Source organism: Rhea pennata, chromosome 12, assembly GCF_028389875.1.
Source record: "Rhea pennata isolate bPtePen1 chromosome 12, bPtePen1.pri, whole genome shotgun sequence".
Classification (NCBI taxonomy): Eukaryota; Metazoa; Chordata; class Aves; order Rheiformes; family Rheidae; genus Rhea; species Rhea pennata.
In genome coordinates, this window is record NC_084674.1 from 15,999,728 (window position 1) to 16,021,446 (window position 21,719).

At 38.2% G+C, this 21,719-nt stretch overlaps 1 protein-coding gene across 1 annotated transcript in view; it reads right to left on the bottom strand.

Annotated features, from left to right (window-relative positions):
- The window catches only part of CACNA2D3 (calcium voltage-gated channel auxiliary subunit alpha2delta 3), a 457,522-nt gene that overhangs the window by 344,956 nt on the left and 90,847 nt on the right, over positions 1-21,719 (bottom strand). The window contains exon 3 of the mRNA XM_062585399.1: positions 12,516-12,632. Within this exon, the coding sequence (XP_062441383.1) occupies positions 12,516-12,632 (117 nt within the window). The remainder of the gene's footprint in view (positions 1-12,515; positions 12,633-21,719) is intronic.

The following is a 21,719-nucleotide window of genomic DNA, read 5'->3' on the forward strand; positions in this document are numbered from 1 at the left end:
TTGAAATACTTCATGTTTTCCCTGCCTCCATACCTCCAATAATTTGATATCACTATGTAAACTTGACAAGTCAAAAAAAAAACAGTTAAAAGAATCAGATCATCAGATATCAAAGACTGATCATTAAACGTTAAATGTTTGCAACTTATTTCATTAAACATGAGAAATTTTTTAGGTAGAAACAGATTGTCAAGTTGGTATTGTTACCATCAATCACAGCACAGCATTATCCTTTAATTAAGTGACTGTTAGCTCGGCACAAGAATAAACAAGACAAATCTAGGAAGGCTTGAGAATAAACAAGACAAAGCTAGGAAGGGTAATATGAAGATACATGGAATCTTTTTAAGTGCAGCGTTCGAATTTTTTTCCATGAAACACAGCTTGTTTCTCCGGTTCCAGCTTGCTTTAAAAGCAGATACACTCACAGGTAGAGAGCAGTTATTTCCTTTTTTCTTACATATAATGTTTTTGATGCATTTTTTCATCTTGCTGAAACGACCTTGCAGAACTACAAGGCACAATATTCTTCTATAATGTGCTTCAATGATTGCTGTAATTTAACCTTAATAACCAAAAATGGATTCATCAATAAAACTTCAATTTATAGTATTAGTCTGGAACTGTTTATTTCCTCCAAGAAACACTTTTTTTTTTTTTTAATGATTTACTCAAACTATCTGTCCTCCTGGAGCACTTGCACAACACTGTCAAAAGCTTAAAGTACAGAGAAACATATTTGGTCCAAGAAAACATAGCCTTAGTCATATGGACAGTAAAATGAGTTATAGTATTCTCTGTTTTATTTTTTGTTCTTAAAGTAATTTTAAAACATATGCTAATGTGACATATTATACACCACTGAAGATGTGATGCTATCTAAAATAAGCGACTAGACCCTCTCCATTTACTATTGCTGATAGCATCAAAGACAAAATACCAAATGACACGCAATATTGAAGAAAAAGACATCCAGCAGTTTAAGGTTACGCAATATTCTTCCAAACTTAAAGCATCAAAAAAGAAAAAAAAAAAAAAAAAAAAAAAAAAAAACACACATCTGCTCTTTTTTCCTTCCCTAAAGACTTGTAACTTTGCATCATTTCAAAATAGAAAAGCAATCCTGAGCATGTCACCTGCCCTACCTGCTCTGCACTGCAGTGCTTCTTTCCGGAGCTGGGGTCCTCTTGTTTTTTATACAAACCCTAACGCTACAACAGAATTGTTTTTAATCCTCTTTTCTGTCCAATGGAAGGAATTGCCTGGACATTTTCATGACAGCCAACATCTAGAGTCTATCTTTGGAAATCATTTGAAATCTGGTATCAGGTTATTTTAAAGCACGCTTTAATCAATCAGTAAATCAATGCTAGCAACAGCAAGACAGCGTTTGTAGTAAAACTATTCCAGCTCCTTACAGTATCCCTAAAGCTGGTTTACCTGTAGTGACAGTGACAAAATTGCCAGCAGCAGAAGTTGAGCGTTAGCGATTTCAGGCTTCAGGGGATTCACGTTGTTCCGGTGATGCTGCCCCTCTGCCCAGCAGAGGCCTGAAACCTGACCGGCAACACATTGGTCGCGTAAGCCGGTTTCCTTACGGCCGGAGGAAACGAAAGGCTTTTTCTCCTCCCCAAGTTCTAGAGGTTCGAGCTTCTAACGTGAAACATCTACATTTAAATAAGAAGTCTACAGTTTGAGCTGAAGAGCCCAGCTTCGTGCAGCCAATGTATATAAGAAATTGATCCCACGGGATGAAGTTAAAGCAGGAGACACGAACCGACTAGCACGGACTATAGCAGCAGAAAAGAATGACCACAGTTACTTGTGCAACGTCCGACTCATAGCACTGAATTTACATAGAGGTGATTATAACTTCCCTGAACATTTGGGCAGTCATCAAGAAGAGCCTAAAGACCATCCAAAGTATTAGGCAGTAAGTTCACATGGTTTTAACCCACACTGCCACCCTGCTCCCCACCAAAAAAGACGCTCATTCGTGTTCATCATATGCTGCAACTCATTCCCATCAGCGATCTCCGCCACGCTTTGTTGTCACAAGAACTTTAGATGTCACATAATGAACTAAATCAAAACTAATTCCGGCGAAAAAAGTCTCTCTTCATGTGTTTTTGTTTTGGCTTGAGTTATTCTTCAGCTTTATTCTCAGACTCGATCCTGCACAGCCACACAAACGTTCATCATGGCACAGTCTACAGGGGAAGGAAAAGTAACAGAAAGGGGATAGGAGCAAGTAGCCAGGGAAGCTGGCAGGTGAAAACTTCTTGAAAAGGGCAGTGCCAACTTGCAAGCATATCAAAACACAAGCTAGGATAACTCAAGTGTAATGCTAACGTATAAAGCTTGAGCCATTTCTTTCCTCTATATTCATCAAAACGCCAAAAGTGATTAGCTTTAACCTTCTGAGATTCTAGCTACAGAATCAGGATTTGATTTAGGATGTCATATCACTGTTACATTTTAAATAGCTGTTAAAATACAGTTCAGAACAGGAATGCTTCTGTCATACAAAAGTTAACTCTCTAAAGAAGAAAAAAAATAGAACTAGATTAACAATTTCAATCATTTCCCTCCCTTTCAGTCTGCTTTTGTTTCCCAGAAGTGTTTCACATGGCACTCAGCCAGTCTCGATAACCCTGCTCTCCTAATTTCCTCAGGAAGAAATTGTGACCATCTCAAACTCAATGTCACTGTGAAGAGGTGCTTTACCCATCAACCGCATTTAAAGTTGTCTTGAAAGATTACAGAATCAGGGCACCTAAAAAGCAGAGTGCTAGGCTAAAGAGGAGGATGTACCTTCTGACACCAGTCAAATATCCCCAGATGTAACATATTCAAACAAGAAGAAAAAAGTAACTACAGACTCCAGAGAAAATGAGATGAGCCGGAATAACTTTCGAATTAATATGTTTTAAAATTCCAAAAGGTGAGAAATACAGTAACTATGTCAGTCAGCACCGTACACATTTGGAGTACATAATCAGGACTGCCAGTGATGATACAATAAACTAACTAAGCTAAAAATATTTTAGTATTTTAGATTCAGCATGCATCTTCCCATCTTACTACACTCAAGTCAAATAAATTCAAATATGAGAGTGAAAAGAATAAATGGGGCATTTGGCCCTGGTGCTTTACTTAGGAGGTTCTCTCCCAGTGGTACCTCAGCAGCAGTGTAGACTAAGGAACCTGCTCTAACACGATGTGTGTCAGCTTTAGCGCAGGCTGAAGAGTAAAAGCTCCAGAAACAAGTACGGATGGATTCTCTGTACAACACCTTTTTCCAAAGTATGCTTTCGAACACTAAGAGCTCCTACAGAGGAGCACTTACAGCAGTTTCAAGTGGATGCTGCATATTACTGCCAAACTGTTTTGCCACCAGAACTTATTTCTAGCTCAGCAGTCATTTTTGTGCAAGTGGTTTGAAATTCAGCACTTGGAGACCTGATATATCTCCTGACCCAGCTACAGCATAAGTCAAGACAAAATCCAATCATCTCTAAATATTTGTGAAGGTAAGAGTACGAACTACAACCTGTTTTAAAATGTCAAGCAGTAGCACACCAGGGCACACCGAAGAGCATACTTCAAAGACTTGACATAACGAGGGCTGGGCTATTTTAGCCATTTTTCAAAATGAAGAATCATAAGAGATGATCTCACCTCTCCTACCCAAAATACAGGAAAGCGACCATTTGACAAATCCCTTCAAGAAAGCCATCAATAGCCTCCCTCCTTACGACACAGGAATTCAACATTATTCTCTAGCAGTAGGAGACAGCAGCTTGAAAAACCTTCAGTACCAGCACAGGTCGCCACATCGACTCTTGCACTTTGGAAGCATCACACAACGCACCTCGAGTTTCAAAAAGTCCACTGTTGCATGTGTTGCTTGACAAGCAAGCAGGTTTAAGAGAGTCAATTAATAATAAAGGCTAGTAAGCAATTTAAAAGTAATCTGAGGCAAAACATTTTTATGATTTTTTTTAACCATATAAAAGTTTCAGTATTTATAAAATTTGGGAATCATTGCTACCATTCCTAAAATATATTTTACGATATGGATTTAAAATCAGAAATAAACATTACAGTTGATAACTGTACATGTAGCACTTGTGCAGATAGGGTTCAATTGTTAAAACCATAATGTTAATGAGAAATATTAAAATATGCTAATACCCTGAACAGTGATAAGAAGGAAGGATACATGGTGCTAATTTCTCCCAGTGAATTCTTCTTACACTTTACTGTTTTCCTCCTACTGCGTGGAAAGCTATTTTATGTTGTCGATGCTGAAGCCTGAATGTTTTTTTGCAGTGAAGTCTGATAAATGAATCATTCTGTGAAATGGTTGGTTTGATTTTTCTCTCTGACTGCATTTTCAGATAAGTGTTATATATTTGAATGCAATATCTTTAATTTTCACTACTTTTCTCATCACTAAAGATAAAACCTTCATAATCATCTCCAGCAGCAAATGCTTTTAGATTCCCTCTGAAAGTCTTCATTTTTCCCTTCTTTTTCTTAAGGGTATTTTTGCTAAATTTGAACTTCCTGAACGATCTCTTCTGTAAATTCTCTAAAACCTTTTAGACTGTGTGGACTTTGGAGCTTTGAGCTTTAGTTTGCTTTCCTGTACAAATATGCCAGAGCTATACAAGGAGCCAAAATTGAAAGTGTAATTCAAGTCGCTCGGTTTTTATTAAATATTCACTTCTGGCTGTACCAGTACAATGAGGAGCTCCAAATCTGCAGAACTGTAAAAACAGGTATTTAGAAACAGTCATTCCTGAATACTTCATATATCAGATTATATACATAACTTCCTGAAAATCCTGACAAATACCTATCCCCAAACATCCTAAACACTATGAACACGAATTATTGCCCTTCTTCCTCAAAAACGAATCTAGCAAATTCTCGTTTTCGTTCTCTAGTACGGGTTTACGCTTGGAGACTGAAAAGAACAAATTCACCCTGAGCAGAGGAAAAAGATTTACGAAATTCTGTTGATTTAAAGCCCTTACAATGAATGCATACCTGGGCTGTTAAAAATAAGGGATTAAGCAGAGATGAAAGAGCTCTCTGAAGGTTTTGATGCTTTTCCTCCTATTCTGTGAAAGCTAAACAGAAATTCAGTCTGCGTGAGAAAGGCCCCCCCAAAAAAAAAAAAAAAAAAAGAAAAAAGTTTTCAGCTTTTTCCTGCCCCCCACTACCTATTCAGAGAACAGCTTCTTATGGTCTCAGCTGGATTTTAGGACATACGAGTTAGATAAAGTTTAATCAACATACATAAGGTCCCTGCTATGATTCAGAGACATCTACAGGCAAAACTCTTAACTTTCCCACGACTGCAGCAGAAGTGAGAATTGCCTACGAGGCCAAGGGCTCCCAGATGATGCTCAGGCTGTCCCATTTCACCAACAGGAGAGGTGAGAGAGAAGCTGGCTGCACCCTTCTCCGCCACCCCTTTTGCACAGGGGCAACAGGAGTCAGAGCACTTGTACTGCAGTTACATGGAGCGAATGAAGGCTGTGGAGAAAAGGCCTGCCTGGGAGCCATGGTCCAATAAAGGGAAAGTTCTGATTACTTTTGCTTGTTCTTTCAGAATTCATAGCAGCATTTGTTCGCAAATACACGTTTGCTGGGAAGCTCAGAGTACTAAAGAGCAAAGGAACACCATACAATCTAGCTAAACTCCACTAGAATAGGCTCACTAATATTTCATTTGAAGATCCTCATTTTTGCATCTTTGGCAAAAGCAGCCAAAATGAAATCCAAAGGCAGTAAACAAGAAAAGTGTCTGCTGTGCCTTTAAATACTGTAAGATATGACTGCCGAAGGTTATGTATTATGCTACCGAATATTCTGTGGACTGTCAGTGGGTTATTAACTATCTCTTCATTTCCTAGTATAGTATAATTAGCCAAAAAAGTAAATAAAGCTCTTAATGTTTTCAGAATAGAAATTCATCATTTCTGTATGGAAGATTAGTCAAACTGTGAACGAAATTCAAATGATACTAAAACTATCTAGCAAAAATTATAGTTGAAATACTAAATGTGAATACAAAAATATTGCTGAAAACCTTTAATTTGTTGGCAGCAATTAACACAATTATAGACATCTCTTTTATTCATTATATCTTCATTCTGTCATTTGAAACTATTTACAGTGACACTGGCTTGATCTACCATAATTTCCTTCCACTCACAGGCATTTACAGTTCCTTCTTCCAGTAGTTTTACAAATAAAATGGGAGGTTTGTTTCATTTTAATCTCTTGATTAAAAAAAAAACTTTTCTTAAAATGTTAAAAAGTTAGAGATTGGAATAGCAAAAGCTGAACAGCAAAATTTTGAAGAGTGTATATTGATACCAATTTTCCTTCCTTCTAATTATACAAGTGCAAATTAGCTGAGTGAAATAGTGTGGTAGTAGAAATGCATTAGTTATACGTTTAGAAATAATGAGTTCAAAGTAATTAGTCTTCACATTTCAGACATGTATTCTACTATATGAATATGAAAAATGACTTATCATTTGCTTTTGTTTTCAAGAATAACATTCCCAGTCCAATTCTGACCAAAGTAGTAGAAAAACAGGGGGAAAAAAATAGCGTAGCAAAATACACAGTGGCTGTAGACAACAGTCCACATTTCAAACAGTCTCACTCAGGAAAAACAGCATTTCAAAAGTCGCTCGGAAGAGTCCTCACTGTTGCCTCGGTTTGTCTCTAGGCTTTGTAGGAAGTCACTGCTTTTCAACTTCCAAGTTAGCAAAGTGCAATCTAGACTGTAAACGAGCAATTGCATTCCAGCAATTCTTAAATCATATTACAGACAAAGAACTAAGACGTAGAAAGTTATGGAGATAATAAAACCCAAATCTATTTAAAACCGTAGCAGTAACAGTATGAAACAGATTACACATAACTAAACGTCTGCATCAGAGATACAACCGGTTGCGAGAAAACAGAATAAAAGAAGGAATAAAAGGAGGATGCTGGCAGCGGCTTTTGCTTAGCGTACTCTGCAGCTGGAGGGATCCGAACAAAAGGCGTCAGGTTAACCAGGCCCCGGGAAGGGCTCCGGGGGGCAGCGCCGGGAACCGGCCAGCCCCGCGCGTCGGTCCTCCCAGCCACGGCTAAACGCACCTTCAACACCACGCGCGCGTTAACCGCCCCTTCAGCGGCATCTATAAATTTCAGCGAGATTTTTGCAATTTAACTGAGTAAAAATGATATTTTCCTCAGCAGATCCACTCCCCCCGTATTCAGGATCAGCTCTGCTTTGGCCACAGACACCCAGAAAATAAAAGAAAAAATACATATCAGATATTTTTATGTGTTACCAGAGTATGTTTTGCCCCTCTTGCCCCCCCCATCAAGTCAGCCTGCCACACGACGCAGGGGTCCCCGCGCACCCCTCGGGCCCCTGGCCTGCAGGACCCCTGCAGGGATTTCACCACGGCGAAGGTGGCAAGAGGCTCAGAGGCAAACGGGGAGAAACCTCAGCTGAGGAGGGCAACAAACACGATCTGCCCCAAGGGAAAAACCTATCGTCACATGAAAGCTTCCTTATCAATGAGCACGAGTGAAAAAACACTGTCTCAACACTGCAGCTCAGCTTTACAATTCAGTTTTCTGTGACTACTCTTGTGCCTGAGTTCAGTGACATCAAGTGGAAGTGACAATCTTAAAATGAATGACTGAAATATCTCCTAGAATGCAAAGGCATTTAAACAGCGGCTAGGAAATTGGTATACTAAAGCAGTTACCTTCAAAATTCAGGTCTAAATGTTACTTTCAGTCAATCAGAAACTGTGTGTCTGATCAAATGAGGGAGCACTCTCCATTAAGTTACACACCAAGAATTAGCTGAATACCAAATGCATCCAAGAAAACAATAAGTTTCTTGCAGGTAGTGTGTAAACAGAGGCTAGATTCATTGCATACATAATTCAGCATGAATTCTTAGCTTTCTAAACAAGTTTACTCAGAGCCTTGCAAAATATTCCTATGGATAAAAATACTTTGCCCATTTAGGAACTCTCACTCTCAGATTCAAAGTACTTATCAGTACTCCAGTATTAGAGATATAAACCTCTGGGTTTATAGACACAAGTCCATTTTGCACTCATCAGCATATGAAAAACTTTTGTTATTATTAATAAAAATTGATTTATTGACCAGGACATCAATTTATCATTATCTGCTTAGCAATATCATTATCTGCTTAGCAATATGTGGCTAGAGTATACGCAGTTTAATATACTACTATAGTATATAGTTTAATCTACTACTTATAGTTAATTTATAAAAACATCAATAAATTGCATATATAGATATTATATATACAAACCTCAATATGTGTGTATGGATGTGAAGATATCTACACACACATATATATATGCACACACTAAAATCTGCAAATGCATACATATGCATATAAATAAGCACAAACATTTTCAAAAGCATACATGTTTTATGCATACATAAACAATACCATCTTAATATTTTCTGAAAACAGCTTGAAGATTAGTGTAAAAATCATCAGTGGGAAAAAAAAAAAAAAAAAAAGGGAAAAGGCATTTCTCCTCATTCAAAATGTTTGTTAAATGTAAATGCTGATATTCTTCTCCTTGCAAAAACGTTTCTCTGCATGTGCAATTTCATGATAAAAAGCTTTGAAGTCCCAGGTTTCTCTAGATAAACCCCACTGGCTTACTGATGCATGAATGCACTGAAATTGAATTACTGTACAACAGCAATTACTTTTCACAGTACAGTTATAATGAGAATCAGCTCCACAATGAACACCAGGTAGCTCCAGGAGGAAAAAAAATCTTGTATTTGCATTTTCTGCTGCAGCAATGGTAGTTGCTTTAAAGAAAACCAATCCTTAACACTTGATTTGCCATCTTATAAGAAAAATAGCAATAATTTTTACAAGATTCTATTTACTTGCAGAGAAATACTAATGAGAAATTTAACTAGATAGTTTCAAGAATAACCTGTAGAATATTCCCTATGAATTTATTTTTCTTTCATTTCAATTTCTTCTCATTGCCCTTGTCCTGTATCACCTTTCATCGATTTTTCCTGTTGCACCACTACAAAAGCAGCAAACGAGTAGTTTTAATTCCACCTCTTTTCTCCTAGGTTTGTTACGGCAGCCCTGTGTTGCTGACCGTAATGTCACGGCACCTTATTCTCCTCAGTTTTCAACTGTGCCTGGAGGTGCAGCATCAGATCTTCTCAAACAAAACAAAGCAGAAGAGGAACACAGCGGGCTAAGACTGTCCAAGCACTTATCATACAAGTGAAATCACTTAACATCCGGGAAGAGCAATTGAAGGAATACCACAAGTGACAATGAACTACACCGTGCTCTCAAAGAGATTATTTGGGTTTGGCTGTAAAGTTAAAACCACTGTCGAACCGTTCAGAAAACATTTCTACTTACTTCACCTACGGGTACTAAGATTTTTCCCAGCCTGAATGTCATGGCCTTGGAGATAAACGGATAACTCTGCATTTATCATGACTATAAACAAAAGTAACTATCAGCTAGATTGAATCAAACCCACTTTTCACTGTTTTTATCTTAAATCGTCTCACAAAAATTCCAAAACAAAACGTGAAGTTGCCTCTCTGATATTCCAATAAGTTAGGCAATGTTAGGGAAGAAATAACTAACAGAAGTGTTGTGAACTGACATAATTCTGATGTAAATAGTGAACATGGGAAAAAAAGTTGCTTGCAAGGGTTTCCATCAGTAAGCAGATGACAAAAGGTTATATAATTGGTTTAGCACCTTCAGTTTTCCATTTATTTTATGTATCTGACAGCACAAAAATAGGACTTTCTGTGATAGGATAATTGCATACTGAAGGGTAATTCAAATGGGATGAACATGATAAAAATCACACTGAACCAACTAATCACTATGAAAAGCGATGAGAGAGAAAAAAATTCAAGTCAGAATATAAAGGGGAACGAAGGAGAAGAGAGTTCAACAGTGATTAGTAGCTAAGAACAAGTTAACGTGTTTGAAGACGCAAAGCAAATCAGAAATCTAAAGGCCTTTCAAAGCCATCCTATTTCTGTATTTCCAGCTCCTTCCTTACTGCCATTTTACAAATTAAATGATTTATATTATGGTAATTTTCTGAATAGTTGTCATAGATTGCTACATCTGCTAAAAGACAAAAATATGTTGATTAAAATGAATTACCTAAAAATATTTTAAAATAAACAGTGGATTTTAATGGCTATACGGAGCAAATTCAGTCAGTGGTTTAGGATACTAGTTTGGGGTAACACAGGAGCAGCACATTTTCTCACCGTTTAGATTTGAAGCCTCTCAGTGGATGCCCCATTATTTCTAGGGCAAAAGGATATTTTGCATATTACTCCGTGTTTGGTACTTAGCCAAATACTACCGCCAGTTCACGGCAGTTCACGGGCAGATCATCAAAAACATTACTTTGAATTCTAGATTTTGGTACTCTTGGTGCATGACTATCAGAAGTTCACGTCAAAATGCCACTGTGCTAGAGGCAGTGCAACGCAGCATTACCTTGTCTCAGTTGTGGCTCAGAGGTCTTAGCTCCCTATGAACCTCCTATCTTCCTACCTTGTATCTCTTATCTCTCCAGATGTGACAAAATGACCTAATGACATACAGAAGGTGAACTTGTGCAAAACCAGCAGCGTACCAAAGGATTTTGCATTTCTCAGAGCATAAAATGCTAAGCACTGCTGGCAAATTAAAGTCTTACGCTTTGAATTTACAAGAGGAAAATGAAATTCATCCACTACAGAAGAATAATTTTACTGGAATATACTAAGCAGATCTATTTTAAAATGAGGTGACCTGTCCAAACCAAGCTTCTAGCTTCTTTTCCAAAGATTAAAGAAAAACAAGACAAACACATCAGGGATTCTGGATTTCAGCCATTCTTCTGCAGCACTAAAACCCTTTCTCACAATACTGCATAGATGCCTTAACCTCACAGAATTTGGGTTTCTTTTTACTTAAGTGACGGTGGCTCACTCTGGCCCATGGAACAATTTCAAAGGCCAGAACAGTTCTAGAAACACCTCACAAGCTCACTTGTGTCAAGAAAATATTCACTGCAAAGCACTAATCGAAAGCCCCTCTGCTCTGCACTGGGAATAGACACTCTCCTTCCGTGTGGGTAGTTTGCTAGGCGTTTCTAGCCCTAAATGACCATGTGCACCAAGAACCCTCTTTCATATTTTTATTATCCTAGCAGAGCAGTTTACTTCCCTGCTAAGGGACAAGAAAAATAATCTCTCCAGAGTCAATATTCTGCTGGCTTCTGGAAGCTGATGAGCACATCTTAAAATGCAGTTTTTCCTCTAAAAAAAATAGACTGTAAAAATAGCATTGCAGAGCTCCATATTTATTGTCTTTCTGCGCTTCCCTGCCAAGTGCACTCAGTTTACAAGCTGAAATATGTTTTATTTCACTGCCAGCCCAGAAGATTCAACCTCTAAAACACAGCCAAATTCCTTCCTCCCTTTGCATCACAACCAAAAATAAAAGGCTGAAGGCTAAATTATACCTGCAGTTACACGAAATGGCATCCCACCCTTGGGGGATGCGCCCAGCAACACAACTAAGACTCTGATGCCTTCAACTCATTTGAGCAGCCAGATCTGATGGGAAGTAGAGCAGCTGAAGCAGGTATAGCTGATGTAACAGGGACAACCACTACAGTCACCTAAACTTCTAAATGCAAAATGAAAACTGCAACAGAAACACCTGCTATTCTTCAGGACTCGAGCGTTACCAAGAGCGCCTATTCGATAAAGTGAAACACAGAAGTTAAAATTTTTCCTTCTTTACAGCAAACCTAATCTAATGAAACACCAAAGGTACAACAACCAAGCTTTAAAAAAGGGTAAGAACGGAGATTTAAAAGAATCTGCAGACGTACAGAAAGCTTGATGAGCTACTTAATTATCATTAATAAATTGCCTTTACAACAATACAGTACTTACTGCATTCAGAGGAATTTTGGATTTGGTCCCATTTTAGGCATCTACATCTTTTGGGGGATCTGAACTAAAGCATAGCTACTTTACGTTTACACGGGAACTCAGAAGATTCCTTCCAGTACTGTTTTTATACTAGACAGCAAGAAAATTAAGTCTTCTTTTGTTCAACATTGTCAAGTCTACTGTATCTTAACACAGAGCCATGTACAGGCACCACGTTCTCCTGAACACAGATGATACCTTACAACCCCACATGGGAAAGCAGTAGTCCAAACCTTGTTGCACACTGTTCCATATACCTAACGGGGATATAAATAATTCATATCTATTCTCTTGAGAACTGATCCTAAAATACCTCTGAAGGCTTTGGCATTTCCACTTCACCAATTTGAAACACTAATACAGCTATCAGCCTAAAGTATACATTTACACCGCAGAATGAGATAGCGGATTGATCTGCTGCTTACCCGTACAGCTTCAGACTTTTTGTGAAACATTTCCTCCATGTTCTTCGCTAACTTTTTCACAAGCTGAAGGCCATCAATTTCTTCTATTGCAACATCCTTCTCATATTCTTTGTATTTCTGGAAAAACAAAAAAGAATTAAGGGAAAGTTATTTGAGTTAACCAGCTGAAATTTTGACAACTGTTAGTTTCATATTATGCTTTCCCTTTCTCAATTTATTTGCTGTTTATTTGAGTACTGGAAAGCTAGTTCGTGCCGAGACACTGTCACAGAGGTGGAAAGTCTGGGTTAGAACCAGAACCCCACTATGAAAACATAATAGAAATATTTATCTCATTCACAGTGGGAAAATGATAATTCTTCCTCACAACAGCTAATTCTCACTCTCAGCTGAACGACATAAAACATCCTAATATACTACCCCAAATAATTTAAAACTAGTGATATACTTGGTAATCCACTGTGGCTTAACCACCTAGAATCCTCCTCCTCCTCAGATGAATTTCTTTTTGACATCTACTTCATGAGCTTTATATATAATATTTACATTATTAATACTTATAATAGAAGCTCATCTAGACCTTCTTAATATTCTATGTAAAGAAAACCCCAAACAAATCAAACACAAGTCTGGATCTGAACTCAAGCATAAGACTATCCATTATACGACATGGAAAAGCATTACCTTATGGTCTCCTTTCAACATATGAAAAACTCTGACTGACTAAGCATTCAAAACATATTCCAAACAATTTTATCCTCTTTATTTTCTGCATATCATTTTTTTTCCTTTATCAATGTTTTACAGTGAAGCTTAAAAAAAATATAACGCACAAGAAAAGCATGATAAAATTCTCTGGAGTCATCCTCAAAACCTTTAATACTGCAAACATTCGTCCTTGCCATGTCATCCCATTACAGTCAGTACTCTAAGAAGTGGTGTTTTTCAGTCTGGTTACTGCTTGCTTACCTCCACTTAAAACAGATACGAGTTGTGGTGTACTAACCATTACTCGTTATCCATTTCTGAACTCTTAACCTGTTCACATAATCATACCCCCCCCCCCCCCGATAGTGCGAGGAAGATGCAAAACATAGCTGACTTCTGCCAGCCTTAGACCTATTGGGAAAAATATCTCCCAAATTTGAAAAGCAGGCCCTTAGCCCAACCTGTAGCATAATCCTTGAGACAAAAATATCCAAAATATTCCACATTTGCCTGTGGAATTATGGATAGCTCTAAACCTCTTTGCACAGCAGACAAAGAGAGAACAAGGGCATCAAAAAGAGCGCTTCAGAGCACCTTGGGGAACTCGGTCAGAAACGGGATCGCGCCAGGAGCCAGCCGAGCCCTGGCTGGCGCGCTGGGAGCGAGGGATCTGCTGTCACGGACGCCTCAGCCTCCGCGCGCTGCGCCCACGAGAAATTAGTTTTTTCTGACAAAACTAATTCTCTCACGGCAAAATGATACTTTGGGCTCATTTACTGTGCATACTTCTCTGTAAGAACTCACTGGCAGGAATGCTTTGATAGGCAAGTAATATTTGATAAGAAATAACTGGCAGACGATTACATAAGATGATCAAAAATATGAAGTCGTCAGTAAACTCTTTGGATATACTATACATTTTTGATATTCTGTAACTTTCCCATTCCAACAATGATTTTATTTTTTATTCCCTGGCACGATACTGGGTTCCACTGAGGTTTCTACAGCAGCCTTTGAGAAGCCCCAGGCAGACCGCGTGAATTTTGCCCCCTCCCTGGGGGAAAGGAAGTTTGGTGGGTTGTTTTTGTTTTTTTTTTTTTCAGTTCTTTTTTTCCCCTCCCTTCCTTGATCTGCCCTTTAATCATAAGATTTGATTTCAACTCTCCAAGTCCATTTTTACCATTACTAAACTCAGGCTTAACTTCTACTCTCCACATTGACAAAGTTTACGTAGCATAGTATTGTGATTTGTCTAGAATAGAAAACTACTATTTTTTGATTGATGGGAGCAAATAGAAGACCATAGTACACAACAGACAGGTAAATGTTACTGTAAAATACGTTAATTGTGGTAAGAATTATAAATTAGCTGTAAATTTAAAGCATTCCCAGTTAATTGACAATGTCAAAGCCTGTTCACATCTCACAGGATTCAAGTCTGGAGAATTTCAAACAAGTGAAAGAAAGGCAGTGCCACGAACAACATTTATTATGTTAATAGATCCAAGTACAAATTTTTGAATCACTCGTTTCAAGTCACACAAATCAAGTTCAGTATATCAGATTCTGAGAAAAAGTTTCCTTTCGAGTTGACCTTTTTAGTTCTTGGAAAGTTTTCTAAAATACATCACTCCAAGAAACCGTTTTCAGGTCATCAGATTTATTGATTTAAGCTTCACCATCAAGTGAAGAATAGCAGGAGATTGTTCACTGTGTTTTGTTGGAAAACTGCACGGTGGAGCTGGAATTAACACATTTTCTAGCCACAGAATAACACCATGCAGTCCTCATTAAGCTACAGTGAGAATGTACTAAAAAGCCACACTGATTTCAAGCAACAGGAATTTTTGAGAATTAATAATAATAATAATAATAAGCATAAATATATGCAGGTGATTTATATATTGCTAGTTCTAGAATTTTATAATTATGCTGGTTGATAATACACTCATTTCTTCCTAATATAAATACAAAAGTTCCAATATATTTTTTTTAAAAAAAATGAAGTAAATGGAAGACATTATTTACGTTCTAGTTAAATAGACCACACAGCTTGCATAATGCATGTCTAGCCAACTGCCAGAATTCTTCAACAACATTTGCAACAAACTAGGAGTATTTACTTGATTTGCAGGACCTTGGCAACCTAGACAAGCACTTAATAGATATTTTACGTCAGCATTTCATTGCCATAAAAATAGTTGCATTTTTTTTTCAGTCATCTGTGGAAGATTCCAAAATAGGAGAAATTATATGCCTGAAAGAACACCAACTGATTTTGGTATCCTTGCACTCTAGAGATTGAGTTTAGAGGAAAGAGGTGCAAGGTTAATCTGTGCATGTCTATACATTCCCTCTGCAATACTCAGTCTCCATGTAGCCGCTAATTTAGATTCAGAGTAGAAACCTTTTTTTTTTTTTTTTAATAATAAAATTACTAAAACAGGAGACTTATATTGCAGCAGATCAGTAAAAACAAAACCCCAGTAAAACTACCACAAAGGATGCCAGAATTAGCTGAGTCTTTCTTCCACTCCAGAGGCTGCCTGACCTCCAGGGCTCTCATCATTTCCCCACCACTAGGTTTTACATTTTAAATTTGTTTTTAATTTAAATAAATTGGCTAAAACACAACAAAACAAAGTTCATTAAAAGTAAATGTGAAATACTTCTAAAATGTAATGATTTATTTTATTGTAATGGAACCTTGACAAAACAGCAGCTGTGCCAGTAGCATTGCAATTGAGCAAAATGCTGCACCAACAGTGGTGAAAAAAGCCTGGCTTCCGGCTCAGGCCGTACTCCATGTTCCAGATGCAAACTTCTTGCAGCACTACTGCTCCGAACAACCCTTTCAAGCAACACCCTACAGCAACCACTTTCCCTCTGCTGGAAAAAATAATGAAGTCAGTGATGCTATATATATATATATATATATATATATATACACACACACACATACATATATATATAATATATATTAAAAAAAAAAGCAAGCACAACCTTCCACATCTCAGCACTCCCAGATTCAATGGCAATAAGAGATACTGAAAAATTCTCACCTACATTTCCAACACCAATGCATTTGTACTGTTACTAAAGGTGAGAAAACAGTCTCAACTATGCTGTATAAGGGACTATCATAACAAAAAGTTACGCAAGGAGAGTCAGAGCTGAACGTTTCTTCTGAGAGGCGGATTGCCGACTGTCTAGGAGACCGAGCAGGAACAACTCGGCACCTTTCCGCTTGCCGCATCACGAACACAAAACACTGATGCTTTCTGTTAGCAAAATCAGCGTTTGCTAAGAAATTCTCCGCAGAGACAAGAACATTCATCATTTGAGAAGGCAGACACGAAAAAATGCATTATTTCTGCAGTATCTGTTTTGCCAGGTCATTTCACACAAGCGCCAGGGACAGACAGACGGTATGTCACTGTCAGCGCCTCACCGCTGCTCGGGGGGTCGGGCCTTTGTCGCACCTCCACGCCGCCGGCCCCCGCACGGCCACGGACGCCGAGGAACAACACGGCGGAGAGCAGCCGAGGCGAAGCCGGACCTCGGCGCTTCAGCGCAACCCAACTGTTTGGCACTGAAGCGCCAACAAAAAAACACGCAGCTCGAGGGAGCAAGGCAGGAAGAAAAATACCCGCTCGGGGCGAGGCGGCTTCAGGAAGAGCGAGCGAGGCGGTTTGAAATTTCCCCTCCGAGGATAAAATGCAATAGTTGTGTTTCTATTCATATTCGTATCTATTTCTGCCCTTTCCTGCTGAAGCCGAGATAATTGCTTTTCTGTTGCTCCACTCAAACAGACAAGCAAACAATGAAACATTTCGAGAAGCTGCCGCTGTGTAAACTCTCCTTAGCGTGGCTCTTTCGACACGTCTGTGGGTGCTGCTACACACGCAGAACACTGACCCACCTCTGAGGAATATTCCTCCGAGTGATCTTCAGAGCCAGTAAATACCACTGCCACCCACATTAAGAGGGAGTGTTTACTATACAGGAATTTTGTAATAATCCTTCAAAAATATTCTGTCAGTTTGTGTTGCATATTGGGAACTGATAGAAGCCTCTGAGGTGCATCACAGCTGTTTGTCTTGCGTATTTGCACATAGTGCACACATGTGGCTATCTGAAATGATGTCTGTCATATACATGTGCACATGTGCATATATATTCACACACATAACCGTGCATATACTTATTTTATAATGAAGAAACAGCAGAACCTGCAAGCAAACAAAAGACCAAATAACCACTTGATCTAATTGTTTTTTCTGTTTAAAGAAGTCTCCTTCTACTCTATGCCATTTACTAAAAAACCAAAAACCCCAGACAACCTCACTAACCCAAAAAACAACCACAAATCCTTTCAGATGTTCAAATCCCAGCACTGCAAATGCAAAATGAGATTACACAAACATACATTTGTGATTAAATCCCTAGCTTTGATTTCAATTAATATGCATCGCTTAGTAGAAAGGCTATACTATTCGATGTATTTTTACTTTAACTACTTAAACTTGATTCAGATAATCTGCTGTGTATGTGCTAACAGCAACTCCCTTTGGCACAGAAGTGCTGGTCTGAAGTGCCACATGAGTTCACTGGCTTATCAAAAGTATTTTAATTATATATTTAAGATGTTCTGAAAATCAAATGTAATCAATGAATGAGCCTAAAAGATTGCAACAAGCTTAACACTAATGCAATTTGCAGCTCTGAGCGGTTCCTTTAGTTATAGGGACAAAAGCTATGTCTGTCTTCAACCAATGTCCTCTGTCCATTAATTCTTAACTCCTTAAACTCATGGATTATTTCACTAATGTTAACTTTCCCATTCAAAGTAATTTGAGGTTTTTTAGTTTAAGATCTTCTAGAGCATAAAGATTAGAAGCGTGGTAATACACACTCTGTTTATGTATCAACAACAACGTACTATCCTGAGATGTATTCCTCTCAACAGTCCAAAAATAAAGCTTATATTGATTTTTGATCCTCTTATTAAATACGATTTTTTAATTGCATGCTATTAACCCTATTGAACAAGATTTATAAAAAATGGCATTTATTCAGGGTGTTTTAAAAACACTTGTTCATTTTTATACTTTGTTTTGCTTTTAATTGGAGTAACCACCAAACCACAATTACTTTGCGGCAAACTGACTACATGGTCTCGTTAAATGCTGTCTTACACCACGAACGAACCATGCACAGAGCAAGGCTTACTCCTGTTATCAAAACACGACCCCCTCAAAATCTGTTTTGATACAGAAAATCTATCAGAGTTTTACAAGATAACATTGTTTTCAAGTAAAAACCATGTTCAAACCAGTGGTGTGCAAACCGCAAAGAACCCGAAGCTCAGGGCGCTACCGCTACCGTACTCGATGGCTAAGACAGCGCCGCGCCTGAGAGATGGCACAGTGATTCCCAGCAGAAGACTTAAAAATACATAGCTCAGCCTCTAACAGTTTCATTAGATGTGAAGCTTCACTAATTAAATATGCACTGCTGGATTAAAGCTGAATTTGAAGCCAAAGTAAAAGCAGTCTCCGCTACAACAGGTGCGCGTGAGGGCGAATCAGGGCTTTTCCTCCGAGCAGAAGGGGACTCAGATGGCACGTCCACAGTGGAGACGGAAAACACACACACTGCACTCCCCTGATAGACTCATCTGTGAACCCTTCCTCAGGGAAAGATTTCTATTTTCATATTCTTATCAACTTTTTTTCTTAAAAAAAATAAAAACAAGACTGCCACTTAGGTTTTCATCCCTTAACCAAAAACGCATTTGATGAAGCAACTTTAAAGACCTTAACAAAATAAGCAATATTAGAATCGTTTTTACTTCATGTTTGATGGCTGATAAACATTTACAAACAAAACCATCTTAGTTAACACATGGTACACAATTTTTTATCCACGTCTCTAGAGACATGCTAAAACAAGTCTTTGTGATCTGTGATTAGCTCTCTTCTGTAGATGTGGGAACTGAGGTGCAGATAAATTCAGTGCCATGCCCAAGGTCATGCATTTCAGAGCTACAAGGGAAGCAGCTCTCCTGGCTCCTCTTCCAGCACCCTGCCCAACAGATACGCACAGCTGTATTAAATTCAGCTTGATCTGTATAGAAAGAGGAGTCACAATTGCATATTTCTCCTCACCTTGACATTAAAGAACTCCTCGATAATTAGAAGTTTCTGTTACACCACATTACACAGTCCTATTAACCTTTACTGAACCTCCTCTTTTTGTTGATGAAATCCATCAGCAATGACCAGATGATGGCACATTCATTTCCTTTGCTGCAGAGGAATTATCATCGACTTCATCAAATGACTCCAAGGAGCACTACACTGGCCTGTCATGTTTGACTCTTGCCACACACTGGGGTCTGAGGAGCTCCCACTGCCTCCACCTCCTGTTGTTTATTTGCTTCAAAAAATAATGTATTCATTGGATTGCAAAATATTGAATAATTGCTGCATGTTATTTTATCATAATTAGGAACTCCTTACCAAATGCTGATTGTGTTAACAGAAAGCATCAGTATTTCAAATACTTTTGTAAAGCTGCAAATGGAAAGTTGCTTAGTTGTATCTACTCAATCTTCTAGAGAATTGGAAATTCATTCATAAAAAAAGCATCCAGCTGTGACTCTGTTTTCATAAGTTTTCCTTATACTAGTCACAGCTGTACTGGGTATACAATAGTCAAAGTATAACTATCCTGAGAAACACCATTATCAGTGGATTGGCAAGGATAGTTACTGCTTTCCTTCCAAGTTATTTTACATTCGATGCAAGTGTTCTACAGCTATGGTATGGGTACAATAACCCTAGCATATTTAAATCTTTGCAAAGATAATTACCTTTGATCTTTTTCCTTATTGTTACATACCAAAGCGCTGCAAAACTAAGTCAACTAAAGCATTACGTTGACTGCAGTTTCATCAAGAGACTGAACAGAACAAACAGAACGAAACAAAAAAAAAAAAAAATCCAACAATTCCTGATATGGCAGTATTTCTCTATCAGTTAACCATACATGCAGGGCACCTCTTCAGATCTTTGCAAAACCTAGTATAGATAGGTTACACCACATACATAGTAAAAACACAGAGTCTTGAATATAATAAATGGTCAGAATAGCTGAGCTGGCATGGGAAGGGACTGCAATCTAGAAAATGCAGAATATTTTCTCATCTCAAGAAAGAGGAAAAAAACAGCAATTATTGGTTTGGCCTAAATTATAAAAGAAATAAAAAAAATAAAAAGATGAGGAAAACATACTCCAGGAGTTTAAAAAGACTAAGACTCAGACTAATTCAATATTTCTAATTTTAAAGTAGTTAATAAGCCTGGGTCAAAACAACTGGTCAACAAAAACAGGACAATTTCAGTCCTATTTTATCAACAGACTTCTGCAAAGGCAGCCCTTTCTCATTACCCTCTGCTGCTGGCTCTGTCTCCCTTTCCAAAGGGGGCTCTGAACTTCTCAGAGCACAGGCACTCGCAGCAAACGATAGCCATTGCGTCTAACCTGTTCCTCAGAGAAGCCTGAAGGAAAGCTGGAGCGCATCGCTTTCACCCGGGATCGTTATTCTGAGTCAGTGAAGACTCAGAAGCAGGAACCCTGACAACTCACTGTTATCATTCACTTCTCCGATGGGATGAGATACTGCAGCATTTTATTTTAGACACCAAGCTGCATCTGTCTTCTCTGAAAGCCTTTTTGCTTACTGGAAACAAGGACAACCAACAGATAGCTTGCTTTGTGCTGTAAGGTCACAGCATACCCATAAACTGATTCTTTCAATCAAACTTTCTTTAGGTTTTTCTGATTACGCTTCCTTTATCGCCCTGTCTATCCATCTCTCCCTTTATTGTTCTGGTTCTGTATATCTACGTCAAACTGCTCTGCCTTATATAGCTAGTCATTGCTGTGAATTTTTATATTTCTGTATACTTTTATTAAACAATGCTTATTTTCCAGCCCAGAAGAATAAAATAATCACCTGCCCATACACTGTATTTCCCCAAAAAAACAAAGCGAGAAAAACAGGAGACAAAGTGCGGATAAAGACACAAAAGCTAGACTTACGTAGGAGAATCTTTGCTGAGAAAAACTGCCTTAATGAGATGCAGGCCAACATGTCATTAAATTCTGGTCCATTCTGAAGGCAAACATTACCTCATACAGATCTCATCACAAGACATGGTTGACATGCACCCCTTATTTGGGATAGCTAATGGCAGCTGTCCATCAGAAAAAAAGAGCATGTAATTTCATCTCCTCAGGAAACAAACTCTGCTCATAAATGTTAGTTATAGAGAATGCTGCAGTTATCGGCTTCAATAATAATTCTGAACTGTTACACTTTGCGTTGAGCAGACCTTCAAAATTAACTCTTAAACAGGTTTTACTTCATTGATTGTCACTGCCAAGGACATGGCATTGATCTCTGCTGCTATATCTCATCATTGCACT